Source organism: Lepus europaeus, chromosome 8 (genome assembly GCF_033115175.1).
Source record: "Lepus europaeus isolate LE1 chromosome 8, mLepTim1.pri, whole genome shotgun sequence".
Taxonomy (NCBI): domain Eukaryota; kingdom Metazoa; phylum Chordata; class Mammalia; order Lagomorpha; family Leporidae; genus Lepus; species Lepus europaeus.
This window is the reverse complement of record NC_084834.1, coordinates 27,493,670-27,511,926: the sequence shown is the minus strand read 5'-3', so window position 1 is coordinate 27,511,926 and position 18,257 is coordinate 27,493,670. Positions and strand designations below refer to the sequence as shown.

General features: G+C 40.9%; 1 protein-coding gene across 5 annotated transcripts in view; it reads right to left on the bottom strand.

Annotated features, from left to right (window-relative positions):
• LRBA (LPS responsive beige-like anchor protein) overlaps positions 1-18,257 on the bottom strand; it is a 730,178-nt gene that overhangs the window by 55,554 nt on the left and 656,367 nt on the right. For all 5 annotated transcript variants that reach the window (XM_062199509.1, XM_062199506.1, XM_062199510.1 and 2 more), the window contains exon 49: positions 3,333-3,422. In XM_062199509.1, the coding sequence (XP_062055493.1) occupies positions 3,333-3,422 (90 nt within the window). The remainder of the gene's footprint in view (positions 1-3,332; positions 3,423-18,257) is intronic.

The following is an 18,257-nucleotide window of genomic DNA, read 5'->3' as shown; positions in this document are numbered from 1 at the left end:
TCATTCAATTAAAGGTGTCAGTAATGCCTCATCTGATGTGGCCTCAATTAAATCCAACTATCTGATGGTGTGAAAACACAGGGGGATACAGCAACAGCAGCAAAACCAGACAAATAGGCAGCCTTCGTGTGCCTGCTAATTACTACACCTGGTGCATATTATGGCTCGTGCACTGAACGCAGCACGAGGTGGCTTTAATTTCTGCTATATTCGTGTGTGTGTGTGTGTGGTGAGGTGCACTGATGGCTGAAGGGGGAGCTCATCTGAATGTTAGTAAAAACAATTAATAAGCATGTGGGCTTTTGGTTTTTAAGAACTCTTATCTTAGTAAGTCATTTCTGTCATACAAAGGACCTTTTATATGGTTTTTAAGGAATTCCAAGAAATTAGGTTTAAAATGAGAAACATGGAACAACACAAACAAAATATCTTGTTAACTAGTTTTAAAGAAATCCTGAAAAAAGGGAATGACCATCACTTTGGAGTACCAAGCCTTATTTTTCAATTATGCAGTTTTAAAATAATATTTACTAAAGTCAACTTATAAACTTTGAGGAAAAAAAAATCACAGTATAACGTAATCATAAAGTCTCACTGAAAGAAAGTTCATACATATTTCTGAGCTTAACAGCTCACAGTATAAATATAATGAGACTCCAACTGAAAAATTGTAATGTTTATGCCCTTAAAAAACACACCCACAAGAATCTGGAACGTGTAGGAAGATTATCTTGTTTACATAGTGACTCTCGTGGGTGGGTCAATGCAGCTGCATGGCAAGGACAAACTGCTTCCCACAGGCAGCCGCAGCCACCACCTCAGAACCGCCCACCACCCTGCGCCGCACATCCCACAGGACTACAGCTCCCGAGGCAGAGGTACGGCAGCGAACTCTCTTGGGAGCGCCTTCACACTCTTGGCTGATAAGGATGCATGAGGAGCACTAGAAATAAAAAAAGGACTGCCTTCCCCTCTTGGGCTCCCCTGCTATGGAGAGCAGAGCAACCGCTCGAATAGGGATAAGACAGACAAACTCTTCCCATCCTGACTACCTCCGCGAGCCAAGTCAAGAGCAGACAGGAGTAGCAAAGTGCCAGGCAAATTTCACTCCTTTTTCCCAGTGTATGTTTGCTAACCACTCTGGTTTCTCTGTAATATGCCTTTCTTTCCCACTCAAGTATGTATAAGAGGAAAACCAGGATTTATACCAGTGTGAAGAGGAGTTCGGGTATTTACTTCAGAGGATATAGGTGAAGTGGAAGATGGTGTCGCCTCCTACGAGCTTGTGCCTTCCCAGCCTGCCCACCCTGGGGACGTGAAGCTGATGTGCAGCAAAGAGCCGATCATCTTTGCCATGGAGGCAGGCTTGGCAGTGGGAACTCATGCGTTGCCCCAGTAGCCACGGCTGTGCAGTGACCCAGGCCGAAAGTCGTCAGAGCGGTAGAGGTGCTTCCATTAGCCGGCACCAAACAGCCTGAGTCTCCCTGACAAGCTATTACTAAAACTAATTCCAGAGCCCAAACATAAATCATCCCTGCGATTTTCATGGCATTATCTTCCATTGTGCTTGCGAAGTGCTCACTTTGTGCCGTGTGTTCTGCCCACTGAAGCCACCCTTTGTGTTCCTCTAAATCTGATTCCAATGGCTTAAAAATATTTAGGGGACACGGTGATGCAAATAATATTTTTAATGTCTGATTTTTTTTTTTTTTTTTGTGATGGCCAATTTGTTCTGCAGGAGAAAGAAGGGGGTAAACCTTGGAAGAAGAAAGAAGATGGCAGAGACGGCAAAAGGGAAAAAGATACAGAGAAGGCGGCGAGGTGGGGAGAAAAAGGAAAAAAAATCAATACCGACCAGAGGTAGACAGGGCCCCATTTCCATCTCCTGCCTGCTAGGCTGCCAGTCACCCTTCCCCACTCCTGTCCAGGCTCTGCCATCTCCAAGCCACACATGCAATTTGAATTTATCTTAAGTTGTCCATTATATTTACAGTAACAGATTTTACACTGTGCATTCTTAATTTATAAAAGTAATTAGCTGCCTATTTACGAGGGACACTTCAAGAGCAAACATCTGTAGTCTTTTCTTCAGAATAATAAGTTTTATCAGGTAATTTAATCTATTACTGTATCAACGTTTTCCTTCCTCATTGAAGAATGCCTGCCCCTGAAATTTCAGGAACAGTCAAGGCAGAACAGCCGCATTATTTGGTAGTTCAAGTCTATTTCCCTATCTTTGATTCTGGACAGCCTTTTGAATTGTTTCAACCAAGAGAATGTGGCAAAAATGATGTGTGAGTTCAAAAGCTAGTAGAAGTCTTACTGCCTGTGTCTTCATTCTCTTAGGATGTTTTTCTAACGGTAGGAGTGGGCTTGGTCTCATTTGCCTGAGTATGAAAGACCACAGGGAAAGAGGAACCAGTCATCTCAGCCCAGCAGGGTAAGAATGAGTCACAGTGAAAGGAGCAGAAGAAATGCCCATGGAGAGAAATTAAAGCACTCATTGCTTTAAGCCACCAAGTTTGATATACCCAACCATCCCTGTGTTTACCTTCAAGGTCTCTCAGCTTCAATAACAAATCCTACATGTCAGAATTAGTTCTAAAAATCAAAAACTGAGGGTCCACTGGTGTGGCTCAGTGGGTTAAGCCACCGCCTGCAATGCCAACATCTACTATAAGTGCCAGTTCAAGTCCCAGCCACACCACTTCTGATTCAGCTCGCTGTTAATGGCTTGGGAGGCCAATGGAAGATGGCTTAAGTGCTTGGGCCCCTGCCAGCTACATGAGACACTGATACAGAGTTCCTGATTCCTGGCTTCAGCCTGGTTCAGCCCCAGCCATTGCACCCATTTAGGGAGTGAACCAGTAGATGGAAGATCTCATTCTCTCTCTGTCTCTCCCTTTCTCTGTAACTCGGCCTTTCAAATAAATAAATCAATCTTAAAAAAGATTCAAAATTGGAAAACCTCATTGTACGTAACAAATAAATGTAATAGTGAAACTCATTTAGAAACACAAAGGATTACACCCAAAAACTTATCAACCCTATGTATGGAGTCCTTTATCCTACAGTGAGGGCACATGACAAGCATGGCCCTTTAATTCCACAACACGAAGTCTGAACAAAGTACCAGAGCACTGGAGCAAAGACTTCTCAAAGACTCTGAGGGTGAATGTAGTAACATTTGCTGGCTGTTAGCAGGTTAACAAACATTGCGCAAGAACAGGCCCAGATGTGACAGAGAATCACACACAATGGAAGACTGTTAGGAATATTAAGCACGGCCTGACAGACAGGCAAGACATGAGGAGAGTGGGGGGAGCACTTACGGCTTGCATGGCAGAACCTCGGGGAGGGTGGGGCTCTATGAGTAGCTGAGAGGGCGTCTGTCCAAAACTCCGGATTTGAGCTTCGACAGCCTGAAAAAAAAAAAAAAACATGGGCAGGTTTGAGGGTTAAGAGGTGCTGATTACAGGCAATAGACCACAACTGTCACCTGAGAATGTCATCCCCTACTCCTGGCTTGTTTCATGTCGAAAGTCAACCTGTGTTTTCACAGAGAGGCTAAGCACCTGGCAAGGGCATAGAGGGTGAGGTCATCCTTTAGCACTATGGAAGCTGTTTCTATAAAACTCTGCAAAACTTTCTCATCTTGCTCAGTGATGTGAAACAGAAACCAGCTATTACAATCAGAAACTGTCCCCTTTGTCTTCATCTCTGTTTTCTTGCATTTGGTTTTCCTGCTTGCATCATCCCCAATGACGAAAAGCTAATGTTTTACAGGTACAGAGAAAAACTATTGCTTCTTTGATTCTTGGTCCTATTTCATCTTGGGAAGCAGAAAGCAGGACAGAAGAAACACAGTGCCTGTGAAAAGGGCTTGGCACTATATTACTTCTGCCCTGGGAAGCACATTATTGTTGACAGTCTCTTTGAACCTAGGTGGCTAAATAACAAAGTAAAAGCCATATGCTGCCTCCAAGCACGAGATGGTTAAAATCAAGTACTAATGAAACATAAGGAACGTGTGTGTGTGTGTGCGCGTGCCCTTTTTGCAAGATGTGTGCATGCACCTTTTTGCAAAGCAATCCCTAATATGGCCCCGGCTGTACACCTAGTACCGATGTCCACTGCCCAACCACCACCAACTCCCTCCTTGGGAACCACCAAATGCCAGATGTTATCGCTATTTGTAATTATTTTGTTTACTTATTTATGTCTGTCCCCTCCTCCATGAAGCAAGGATCTTGGGTATCTTCTAAGTTTGGTGAATGGATACATACTACACCATGTTTAAGGAAAGAGAAGGAAGCAAAGATATACACTACACTGCCTATTTCAATAAGTCAGTATTCTTAACTCTCAGGCTAAAAGGATAAAGAAAACCCTTCAAGTTCAGAAGAGATTATTTTCATCCTGTCATTATTTCCATCCTTAAGATTTTATCAGTTTTGATATGGCCTGCAGGATCTTCACAACAGAGGCAATTAATACAGAATAAATGGGGGGCTGGTGCTGTGGTACAGTGGGTTAAGCCGCCACCTGCAGTGCTAGCATCCCATATGTGCACTGGTTCAAGTCCCTGCTACTCTACTTCCAACCCAGCTCCCTGCTAATGCACCTGGGAAAGGAGTGGAGAATGGCCCAAGTCCTTGGGTCTTCTTTTGGAAGAAACTCCTGGCTCCTGGCTTTGGCCTGGTCCAACCCCAGCCATTATGGCCATTTAGGGAGTGAACCAGCAGTTAAAATACCTCTCTTTCACTCTCTTTTCCTCTCTCTCTCTCTAACTCTGCCTTTCAAGTAAATAAATAAAATCTTTTAAAAAATATAGCATTTATAAGGAAATACAATCATTATCCAGTATTAATTTCCACTTTTTACTTGATGAGGATACCAGTAATCGTCCTTCATGAGGAGCTTGTAAGAAACAAAGATAGTACCTATTTACTCATGTAGTCAGTGATCATAAACTATGTACATAGCACTATTATATGTTAATGCTTCTGCCCTTGACAAATATATTCCCGATCCAGGAAGCAGGGCAATTGTACTTGAATGGGTAACAGTTTGATGCAATCTATCCAGTAAATTTAAGGAATGTTCTATGATTTGCTTGGGCAGTAAAGATTAGAGAGAGGGGCTGGCAGTGTGGCATAGTAGGTTAAGCCTCTGTCTGCAGTGCCAGTATCCCATATGGGTGCCAGTTCAAGTCCTGCTGCTCTTCTTCCAATTCAGCTCCCTGCTAATACACCTGAGAAAGCAGTAAGAAGATAGCCCAAGTCCTTGGGCCCCTGCACCCACAAGGGAGACCTGGAAGAAGCTCTGGGATCCTGGCTTCAGTGTGGCCTAGTCCTGGCTGTTGAGGCCATATGGGGCGTGAAGTAGCAGATGAAAGATCTGTCTCTCTCCTTCTTTCTCTATATTTCTGCCTTTAAAATAAATAAATAAATCTCTAAAAAATAAACAAAAATAAAAAACTAGAGAGGGTCTCTGTGAAAGCCAAGTTGGAAGCATGCATAGGTTTTGAAGTCAGACCATTTCCACATTCTGCATCCATACCACTTATGAACTCTGTGATCTAGGTTAAGTTTTATTTTTTAAGGATTTATTTAGTTATTTGAAAGACAGAGTTACAGAGAATGATGGAGAGACAGAGAGAGACAGAGAGAGACAGGGAGAAGGAGAAGGAGAAGGAGAGAGAGAAGGGGAGAGAGAGAGAGAGAGAGAGAGAGAGAGAGAGATTTCATCTGTTCATTCACTTCCCAGATGGCCTCAACAGCTAGGGCTGGGCCAGGCCAAAGCCAAGGGCCAAGAGCTTCATCCAAGTCTCCCTTATGGGTGGCAGAGGCCCAAGTACTTGAGCCATCTTCCACTGCTTTTCCCAGGCCATTAGCATGGAGTGGAGCTGCTGGGGTACTAACTGTTGCCCATATGGGAAGTGGCATCACACATGATGGCTTTATCCATAATACCGCAATGCCGGCCCCTAGGTTAAGTTATTTCTTTAAAAAGATCTATTTTGGCTGGCGCCGCGGCTCAATAGGCTAATCCTCTGCCTAGCAGCGCTGGCACACCGGGTTCTAGTCCCGGTTGGGGCACCGGATTCTGTCCCGGTTGCCCCTCTTCCAGGCCAGCTCTCTGTTGTGGCCAGGGAGTGCAGTGGAGGATGGCCCAAGTACTTGGGTCCTGCACCCCATGGGAGACCAGGATAAGCACCTGGCTCCTGCCATCGGATCAGTGCGGTGCGCCGGCCGCAGCGCGCCAGCCGCAGTGGCCATTGGAGGGTGAACCAACGGCAAAGGAAGACCTTTCTCTCTGTCTCTCTCTCTCACTGTCCACTCTGCCTGTCAAATAAATAATAAAATAAAATAAAATAAAATAAAATAAAAAGACCTATTTATTTCAAAGGCAGAATGACAGAGAGAGGGAAAGACAGACATTCACACACACATACACACACAGATTAATCTTCAATCCCCTAGATTACTCCCCAACGCCCACTACAGCCGGGACAAAGCCAGGCCAAAGCCGGGAGCCAGGAACCCCATCTGGGTCTTCCATATGGGTGACAGGAAGCAAAGCCCCTGGACCATCAACTGCTGCATCTCAGGGTGTGCATTAGCAGCAGAAAACCAGACTGGAGTAACAGGGACTGGAACCAAGCACTCTGATACAGAATGTGGCATCCCAAGTAGAGACTTAACGTGCTACACTATAATGCCTGACCCTAGGGTAAGTTATTTAACCTCTGCTTTAATTTCCTCCCCCCCTCTAAAATGTTGATGTTAATGATACCAGCTCATAGGATTATATTAAGAATTTAATGATATATTTGTGTATATATACCCACCCTATAGTGTTATACTAAGGATTTAATTATATAGATGACACAGCAAAGTGCTTTGTACAGATTAGACCCTCAATACACTCAATAATGTACACTCAATAAATATTTGTAGAGGGCTGCTAACAACAACAAAACAATGAATACTTATTTCATACTTCCTAATTGCCGGGAAATTTTCCAAATGATATATCATTCAATCTTTAAACTGTGATACTGATACCTTACTATATCTACTTTACAGATAAAGAAAATAATGCACACAGAGCTTAAACATCACACCCAAGGTCCTAGGGTAATCAAATGACAAACTCAAAATCTGCACCTAAGTAGCCTGAATTGAGAGCTCACACTCTCAAACTCTGAACCACCTTGTTTATGTGTCAGGGAGCACTGCAGGTACTAGAGAAGAGGCTGAACCACCACCACCAAAACCCATATGAACTCACAACCTGATGAATGAATTAATAATAATAAGAGTATTATGTCACTGCCACAATTGTTATTACAGTGACCAAAGTATGTTTAGATACCAGTAGCACAGCAGCATGCCTAAGGAAGTGCTGGCTTTAAATACTGAGACAGAAGCCTGGCCCTGGTAACATGAAAAGGAGTTGACAGAAGGTGAGAAGAGGGCAGGTATTGTGGTGCAGCAGGTTAAGCCGCTGCCTTCAATGCTGACATCCCATATGAGTGCTGGTTCTGGCTCTTGTTGCTCTACTTCCAAGACAGATCCTAGCTAACATGCCTGGGAAAGCAGAAGATGATGGTCCAAGTGCTTGGGCCCCTACCACTCACATGGGAGACTCGGATGAAGCTCCTGGTTCCTGACTTCAGCCTGGTCCAACCGTAGCTGTTGCGGCTATTTGGGGAGTAAACCAGTGGATGGAAGATCTCTCTCTCTCTCTCTCTCTCTATATATATATATATATATATTTATATTTATATTTATATTTATATTTATATTTACATATATAAAACACTACCTTTTAAATAAATACAAATAAATAAATAAATCTTGAAAAAAAAGAGAGAGTGAGAGAGAGAGAGAGATGAAGAGGGACTAGGATAATTTTCAGAACAGCATCTAAAATATTTTTGATGGGCTGAAATCAATTTATGATAACCCTTCAAGGGCAATCTGGAGAACGACAAGGCCCCACAAAATGGCAAGTTGAAGCCTCAAATTTCTCACAACCAAGGACAGAACAGCTCTGCTACTTCACGGTACATGTATTTGTGGCCTGAGTTTATGAATGAAGACCTTCAGCTTCTTTTCAAGAACGGCTGTGGAAGCCAGTGCCTGTACCTTCGACAGCTGCCTCCTGTGGTCTCTGCCCAGGAGCCACGTGCCTTTTCCTCCCTTAAAAGGGAGAGTGGGAGGCAGAGAACCCAGGGCTTCAGCACTTGGCCTGGGCTGTCAGAGGCTCAGAGTGCTAATCTCAGCTCTGCCACTTATTTGCTACATCACTTAGGGCAACTAGCTTAGTCTCTGTCTTTCCCATCTATAAAATGGAAATAATAACGATGCTAGCTCATCCAGCTGCTTGAGAATTAGATTAATAACACATATAAAGTATTTAGTCCAGTACCCAGCACATGCAAAGCATTAAATAAAGCGCTGTATTATTAGGTTTAGGACTTGGCATGATCCCCATTTAACACAGCTAAAATAGAGAAGGAAGAAATGCTTTAGCAGTTTATCTAGGAAGATAAGGATGAACACATTATTTTAAGAAAATCTAGGTCAGGATTTTAAGGAGCCCAGAGGCAGAGAGATCTCTGTGGAGGTTCTGGGAGCAGTGCAAAACATCAGGGATTGTATAACTTAGTCCTTACAAAAAGACAGGGATGAATATGGGAACCATGTCCTGAGACAAAAATCAACAGATCCTAGAGACTGATGACTGAACAATGAGAAAAACAAAACAAAACAAAACACAAAACTAATTATTATTATTATTATTTGTTTTTTACCTGCATGTTTTAGAGAATAGTAGAACAGTGAACATAAATAGGAGTTTCAATTGGGGAGAACCAGTTTGACAGGAGAAAGACAGTAAATTTTATGCAAAAGAAAGTCCATGACTGCCTCTGAGATAAGAGATCAGAGGTATTGATCTGGGTGTCACTCATTCAAAGGAGAAATTGGACTCATTGGTTTCTGATCTTTCCCTCTCACTGCGCACATGTATATGTTTTGAAGAGGCAGAAATGACTTCCGTTTTCCATTTGAAATCATACATGAAACTGTAATACATACAAACATGGAGACAAGGCTCTTTTACTTTAAAGATGGGTGAGGAGGTTCTCAAAAAGTCCCCTGAGTGGCCTCTGAGACAATAATGAGAAGTCTTAGGGCTGTGCAGTGGACTCAAGCCACTGTTAAACACCATGAAGGTAGCCAGTGTTGTGACATAGTGGGTAAAGCCACCACCTGCGACACTGGCATACCAGGTGCAGGTTCATGTCCCACATGCTCCACTTCCCTCAGCTCCCTGCTAATGGTCTGGTAAAAGCAGCAAAGGACAGTCCCAGTGTTTAGGACCTTGTCAACCCACATGGGAGACCTGAAAGAAGCTCCTGGCTCCTGGCTTTGGAGTGGAGTCCTAGCCTTCGCATCTATCTGAGGAGTGAACCAAAGGATGGAAGATCTTTCTCTTGCTCTTTCTCTCTCTCTTTCTCCTTCTCTCTCTGTAACTCTGAATTTCAAATAAATAAATAAAACTTTTAAAAAAGTATTTTTATAGATAAAAACTTAATGCAATTGACCTTATGATATTTTCCATTACAATATTTAACATTGTTCTGAGATATAAAGATATGGACAATGAAGACAACTTGCAAAAATGCCAGTTTCCTCTTTTTAACATTTTTAAAAATTTTATTTTAATAGAATTAGTACATTACTGATCACTGTGAGGAAAGGACTTTTTCAAATCACAAACTCAATCATAGACTGATTATTCTATTTCAATGACATAATAAAAGCTGTATTTTCTTTTATAGGTTAAATAATCATCAATTTTCTTTCTAAGTACTCAAGGCACTAAAAAGACTGTAGAATTCCTAGACACCTCTTTATTTCTTGACTAGCCTTTGAGTTGTCCGATAATAAAATACTACAGAAAACTCTTTTCAAATATGAATTTTACGGAATAACACTGTAAGCTAATGACTATGATCTTAAAACTTTATAGTCACATTTGATATCATCAATTGATAACTGCAGGTTCTCCTCATTGTTTTTGAGATTCACCTGTCATTTTTCATTCATCTTGATCTCTGAAGCAACTGACGACACTGACCACAACCTCACCTTCTCTTCTCAGTGGTTCTACACGGGAATGGCTCTCTGTACTTTAGTCTGCTTTGCTGACTTCTTTCTCATCCGCAAATGAATTTATTATTACAGATTCTTTGTGAGCACTCTGATTTTCTCAATCTAAATTTCCAGGAAAGGAAATTTTTCTTCTGCTCTTCAAATCTACTTCTCTACTAAGGAATCTCAAACCTATAACCAAAGGATTGTTCATTTGTTTGCATATCTACCTGATGGTCATCCATGTGTATTAGGTGCCTATCTCAGTACACCTAAAATAAACATGCCTAAGCTCTGGAAAAATTAATTTTATTTTAACACTCCTCAAACAAGGGTTAGATTCTTCTTCTGCCTGTTTTATGCTCAGGAACTTAACCAACATTTAAAAATTTCATCTATTTCTTTCACATATAATTAGTCACTAAATTCACTTACCTTTTAAAATTTCTCACATTCATCTCTCCTTTCTGAATCCAGTCACCTTATACTTTCAATAACTGAGCATTGGCATAGTCTCTTTTCTGATTTTCCTCACTCTGTCCAGTTTCTTCCTTCAGTGCACAATGTAGGAAGAGTTTTTCCAAACTCTCCTTTGTGCCATATTCTTCTAATTAAATGTCTTCAAGCAAGCCCTAGCATGTAAAAGATACAGGCCTGACACCAGGCACTGAAGGCTTCCCTTCCTCTGTTTTATTCTTCTTGTTATTCCCTGATACAAGTGTTCCTTTTCAGTCAAGCTGGTTTTCTTCTACCATTTCTGCCTTAAATTTTTTTTCATGCCTCTGCGCCTCCTAAAATGGCCCCACTCATCTTCAGCCTTCTAAGTTTTACCCCTCTCAGAAAACTTTTGAATTCTATTGTGTTGGTATAATACTTCCCAAATCATATTAACCAGTTCATACTTAATTCTAGCATCCCTGTAATGTTATTTAGCTTTAAATAGATTAATCGTGTGTCCCTACAATTACGCTGTCAGGGTCAGAATACTGTGCAATGTAATGGTGTGCAGCAGAAAGAACAGCACCTTGCACACAGCAGTCACCTAGCAAAGCAGTTTGCCGAGTGCCTATTCTATAGCAAGGTAGCCCAGAACCCTTTTGATTCTGCTGGGGTTATCCCAGGGGTGAACACTGTCTTTGATGAGGGCAAAATGGGAGTTCCGAAGGGCGTGGAATGTTGAGTGAAGGCTGGCATCTGTTACTACGAAGACGCCAGAGTCTCTCAGGGAAGCTGTGGAAAGTGTCTCAGAAGGGAGCAATTCTCATTGCTTCAGTCCAGATGTACTTGAAGCCGATGACAACAATTCAGTGTCTTTCCACAGCCACGAATCTTTTCCTTTTTTTGAAAATTTCTTTATTTATTTGAAGGGCAGGATGACAGTGACACAGGGAGTGACAGAGGGAGAAGGAGAGAGATTGATCTTCCATCCTCAGGTTCACTCCTCAAATGGTCTTTATGGCCAGGGCTGGGCCAGGCTGAAGTTAGGAGCCAGAAACCCCATTCAGGTCGCTCACATGGGTGGCAGGGGCCCAAGCTCTTCGGACTTCTTTCGCTGCCTTCCCAGGAGCATTATTAGGGAGTCAGATGGGAAGTGGGGCAGCTGGGACTCGAACCATCAGTTTGATATGGGAAGCCATTGTTGCAAGCAATGGCTGAACCTACTGCACCACAACACCAGCCCCTAGAGCCATAATCCTTAAGGGAGAGGGGAAAATCCTGGCTGAAATATGTGGTTTGAAAAAGCTCCTCATGTGAATCTGTTTATTGCTGGCTCTTAGCCCTCTGTTTAGCCCTTTGATAGAGAATCGCAGGAACATACAGACTCCCTTATACCCATGTGAAGTTCAGAAAAAAGGTAGCTTAACAAACTCTACCAAATGCCTAAACTGCTTTTAATGAACTCCGCTTCACCTAGAGTTGTAGCCCCAGAATGATCTCTTTAAAAACTTTATTATGTAAAATTTTTATTATGGTATAGGGTAATAAGTCCCCATACACCCATTAGCCAACTTTAATAATTATTAACACATTTGAACCTAGGCTATCTTAAAGGGGGGAGGGGGGTCAGTTTACACAATATGCTAACAGATTCACTGAAAAATAAGAGTGTTCTTGCCTTTCAGCGATGTATATTTTTAGCCTCTAATGCAAGACTGCAATGAAAATGGAAATATCTTAGAATGATCAAAAATATTTTTCCAAGGCATTGAACACAACCCAACTTCAAGGAGATGTTCAGTCCTAAAGTTGCAAATTTAATTCTGTAATTTCTCTAAAATCTTCTCAATCATCTTAATTACCAGGCAGTATCACAAAACAGGGTTAAGTATTGCCTCAGTTTACATCTCAGCACTCTCGAGTCAACAGCTGAGTGACTTCAGGCAAGGCATTCGACTTTCTGTGCCTTACTTATCTCATCTACAAATTGTGATAATAAATGTGGATTGCTGCGAAGCTTAAATGAGATAATATAAAGCACTTAGAGCAGTTGTAGGTACACAGTAAGCTGTCAATTAAGTGTGTGATGCTGTTATTACATAAAAAGGACTTAACACCAGGCCTGGCTAGGGTTAAGCAAGCACTTAATAACTGTTACCAGTTGCTCATCAAAAGGATTAACAATAGCTGGGCCAGGCATTTCAGGTAGTGGTTAAATCGCTGCTTGGGAGTACACATCTCCTATCACACAGAGTTCCTTTTTTGAGCTCTGGCTACTCTGCTTCTCATATAGCCTCCTGCTAATGTACACCCTGACAGGCAGCAAGAATTGGCTCAAGTTACTGGGTCCCTGTCACCCATGTGGGAGACCTAGATGGAGTTCCTGGTTGTTGCAGGTATATGTGAAGTGAACCAGCAGAAGAAAAATTTCTCTCTCTTTCAAATAAAAAGAAAATAAATTTTGAAAATTAAAATAATTAATAATAGTAGCATAGTCTCATTCCCTGCCACTTTCTATCTCACATTCTATAATGTGACATGTGTTATTGCTTTCAAGCTCTTAAATATTTTCTATTTCCTTTCTCTGTGTGGTTGCCTTCCTCTAAACTCTTTTTTTTTTTTCTTTTAAGATTTATTTATTTATTTGAAAGGCAGAGTTACAAAGAGAAAGGGAGAGACAGTAACAGGGAGAGAGAGAAAGAGATCTGTCTGCTGGTTTACTTCCTAAATCGTTGCAACAGCCAGGGCTGGGTCAGGCCAAAGCCAGGAGCCAGGAGCTCCTTCCCAGGTCTCCCATGTGGATGCAGGGGCCCAAGCACTTGGGCCTTCTTCTGCTGCTTCCCCAGGTGCATTAGCAGGGGGCTGCATCGGAAGTGGAGCAGTTGGGACAGGAACTGTGCCCATGTGGGATGCTGGCCTCCCAGGCGGGGACATAACCTGCTGTGCCACAACGCTGTCCCCCTCCCCTCATTCTTGAGCAACTCGGCTCAGGCGCCTCTGACTTCATCCAGACTTTTGCTCCTCTTCCTTATTGCTGCTTAAAGCACTAAGCACAAACTCCTACATCCTTCTAGTCCAGTGTTCTACTTTTTAGCTTTTTGTCTTACTGATTGGACTGTAAGTCTTCTTAAAGGTAGAAAGTACGAAGTATTTGTGTGCTTCTACAGCTTGGCACATAGTGGGTGCTTAAAAACAATTGTCATTGAACTAATGGCTAAGTCAGCTAACTAGACTGAGCAGGCATACAGCTCAGAGATACACCGCTACAGCTAATAGTAAGCAGCCCAGTTCTGAATACAACACTCTATTAAACATTTCTAGCTAAAAAACTTGCCTTATTATTTAATATTCTTATTCATCAATTCCCAATTATTTCTGTAAATAGCCTGTTAGTACGTTCTATAATAAAGTCTGAATTCTGCAGGCAGCATTCCAGATGTTGAAATATATAGTAATAAAAAGACTATGCAAATACTTTGAGACATTCCAGTAAAACCACATATTTATATTTTATAAACAGCATCTCAAATATTACCTAGAGAATTTATTAATGGATTTCCAAATGGAAATATTATGAAGAGATTTTCAACAGACTGTGTATTCTATTGTTTTTTGTGCCAACTATTGCATACTGCATGATTTTGTAGCTATATATGGAAAAAGCAACAATATATATAGAGAGATAAAATATAGATATTCACACACTAGATAGAAAGGGAGAAATAAAAGACATAGAAGGAGAAGGAAGTTGTACTGGCATAGGGACAATGTAGTATTTGGCTTCGCAAAGATTATTTTAGCCTCGCTGCACTAGGCTTTTTAATGTAACTTAGGGAACAAGTAAAATCAGTAAAACCCTTAGTAACCAACAATAAGTATTATAAAATTTTATTTAAAATGGGGATGGGGATAGGAATTACTTACACATATGGACACAATTAATCTGTACACTGCTTTTTTAGAAGCATACAACTATGAAATTGCATTTTATCCCCCATATATTTACATCTGAAATCACTACAAATTGGGATAGTGAAATAGAAGCAAAATAGTGTATTAAGAAAAAAACATGTCATTTATTAATTAACTCAAATTTTAAGTTCTAAAAGGCTACCTTAAGATTAAATTCTAGCTCTTTACCAAGAAATGCCTAATAAAACTTCACAGTTGAGATTTAATTCTTAACCATACTTAGAAAGCCAGGAGTGGGCATTTAGTTCAGTAGTTAAGACATCCGTGCCCCACACTGGAGTATCTGGGTTTAATGTCTGGCTCTGGCTTCTGACTCCACCTTCCTGACAGTGCAGACTCATGGCCCAAGTCACTGGGTCCCTGCCACCTGCTTGGGGAACCTAAATTTCAATCTTAGCTTCCAGCTTTGGCTTGGCCCAGTCACAGCCATTGTGGCATTGGAAGAATGAATTAGTGGATGGGAGTTCTCGATTGCTCTCTCTCTCTCTCACTCTGTCTCAGAAAAAAAAAAAAAAAAAAAGTCAGGTTAAGACCATCCAATGATTTCTATTATGTATGTATAATATTGTGCCCAGTTTTCCTCTTGACTTTCATACATCTAAACTTAAAAACAGTTTGCTATATATCTGGTGAGCTTCCTCTCAGAGCTTATTGACTATCTACTGACTAACCTCAGTACCCAAGAGCTGCTGGTCAAATCTAGCTCTGCTATCAGTGAGTTTAAAAAGCATACTGATCAGATAACCACTTAGTTATTACATGTTTAATTCCTAAAAGACAAAAATCTTGATAAAAGTAACTGCTAAGGTCAAAAAGAGGACACAGGGGCTGGCGCTGTGGCATAGGGGGTAAAACTGCTGCCTGCAGTGCCAGTATCCCATATGGGAGCTGGTTCGAGTCCAGCTGATCCAGCTCTCTGCTGTGGCCTGGGAAAGCAGTGGAAGATGGCCCAAGTCCTTGGGCCCCTGCACCCACATGGGAGATCCGGAAGAAGCTCCTGGCTCCTCGCTCCTGGCTTCGGATCGCCGCAGCCCCGGCGATCTGGGGAATGAACCAGCAGATGGAAGACCTACCTCCCACCCCCCTTTCTACTTCTGCCTCTTTGTAGCTCTGCTTTTCAAACAAATAAATAAATCTTAAAAAAAAAAAAAAAAAAAAAGAGGACCCATATCAACTAAATGTCATTCATTAAAATGCGACAAAAATCTCCAAAGAGAAAATTATCTACATAATATATATGGTCTTGTTTGAATAATATCTCTGAGTTTTAAAAATGGCAAAGCATTACTCAGAAACACTTAAAAAACAGACTCCTGTTAACCTAAGACGTACAGTTACTTTTTAGTAGTTGCAGATTTACAAAGTTTACAGCATAGCAGAATGAATCTACCAAGTTACTTAAAAGGCATCTTTGAAGGTTAAAATGTTAGTATTGAAAGTGTACTTGAAATTTTAGAAATTAAAATTTAAGCATTATAAAACATAATGTAAGGAAATAAGTAACAGCCTGTTAAGGAGTGGTTAAGTGGTTAAGGGTCCTAGTGGCTAAGATGCCAGTTGGGACGTATGCATCCCATATCTGAGTGCCTTAGTTCTTGTCCCAGCTCTGCTCCTGAATCCAGCTTCCTGCTAATGAATACCCTGGGAGGCGTCAGGTGATAACTCATGTGGTTGAATCCCTGCCACCCACATGGAAGGCCTGGATGGAGTTCCTGACTCCTGGCTTCCCCTGGCCCAGGCTTTGTGGGCATTTGGGGAGTGAACCAAGGGATGGGAGATACTTCTCTCTATATATTTCTCTATTTTCAATAAATAAAACTTTAAAAATACTAATAGCTTTTCAGGAAAAAAATGTAATAGATACAACTACAATGTGGAATATTAAAACTCAATCAGATAAACATTCAAGAATACAGACCAGGGGCTAGCACTTGGTATAGTAGGCTAAGCCTCTGCCTGTGGTGCTGGCATCCCATATGGGCACTGGGAAATTCGTGTCCCAGTTGCTCCTCTTCCAATCCAGCTCTCTGCTTATGGCCTGGGAAAGCAGTGGAAGATGGCCCAAGCACTTGGCTCCTGGTCCTGTGTGGGAGACCTGGAAGAAGCTCCTGGCTCCTGGCTTCAGTTCAGCTCAGCTCTGGCCATTGCAGCCATTTGAGGAGTGAACCAGACGATGGAAGACCTTTCCCCCTGTCTCTCCCTCTTTCTGTCTGTAACTCTACCTCTCAAATAAATAAATGAAATCTTTTTTTAAAAAAAGACCAGAAGATATTTAATTAGTAAAATACGCAAAATTATCCACACTGAAAAGGGAAATAGTAAGGAAATTAAATGAAATTAAACAGAAGTAGTTCTATGTGAATTTGGACTTGAAAGACATAATGCTTTGTTAAATTTCAGAAAACACAGAAAAATATCTATAAGTTTAGATGAGTCAATTTTTATGTTTTCAAATAAACATTATGGTATTGATTCCACTTCCATGAATTTTCATCAGAAAAGAATCAGAGAAATGCAAAAAAGACTTAGGTACAATATTGGTTATCACAGCACTCTTTATAACAGTAAAATTTTGTAGGAAAAAATAATACTTAAATTATGACAACAGACTACTCTGCAGTCACTAAAATGAGCAGAGTTAAATGCATTTCACATGAAAACTAGTCCATATTGATGACAGGACATTTTCTAATTACCGAAATATATACAGTATGACTTCATCTAAGTAAAAATATAGACATAATTAACATGTACATACATAATGATATATGATGCATGAATTCTTGCATATAAAATTTGGAAAGGTATGTACCAAACTATTATCAGCTGTTCTTTCTAGTGGACAGGGAATGAAAAGATTAGCAAAGTAGGGGCTGGCATTGTAGCACAGCTGGTTAAGCTGCCACCTGCAATACCGACTGGCATCCCATATAAGGACCAGTTGGATTCCTGACTGCTCCACTTCCAATCCAGCTCTTTACTAATGCACCTGAGAAAGCAGTAGAAGATGGCCCAAATGGTTAGGCCCTACCACCCATGTAGAAAACCCAAATAGAGTTCTAGGCTCCTGGCTTTGACCAGGCCCAGCCCTCACCTTCATGGCCATTTGGGGAGTGAACAAGCAGATGGAGGGTCTCACTCTCTCTCTGTGTCTCAACCTGTCTCTCTGTAACTCTGCCTTTCAAATAAATAAAATAAACTTTACAAAATCATAAGAATCTGTAGTTTGCTTACTTCTATACTATTTAATATCTTTCATGAAGCACATATTACTTTTGAAACAAGGGATAATTAAAAATTTTTTATTTGGAATGATATATAAAACTAAAGAAATATAAAAATCTAAAGGAAATATGCTAATATTTGATATTACTTGATGAGGTTCAATTGATCCATTAACATAATAGCCAGAAATATTTTTAATCATTTAAGACTTCCAGTTTAAAGACTGTTCAAAAACTGCTAAATCAATAGGTCTTGCTACAAAGTTAATTTTGTTACATTGAATTTACTTCCTCAGTTCTCTTTGATCCCAAGGATCCCTATTATTTAGTATTAAATATTAGCGTTGTATATAATTTTTTTAAGTAAACAGTACTTTTTCACCAAAAGGCATCAAAATGCATCAGGTAAGTAGAGGCATAAAAATGTCATAATGGTATGGAGCACACAAGGAAC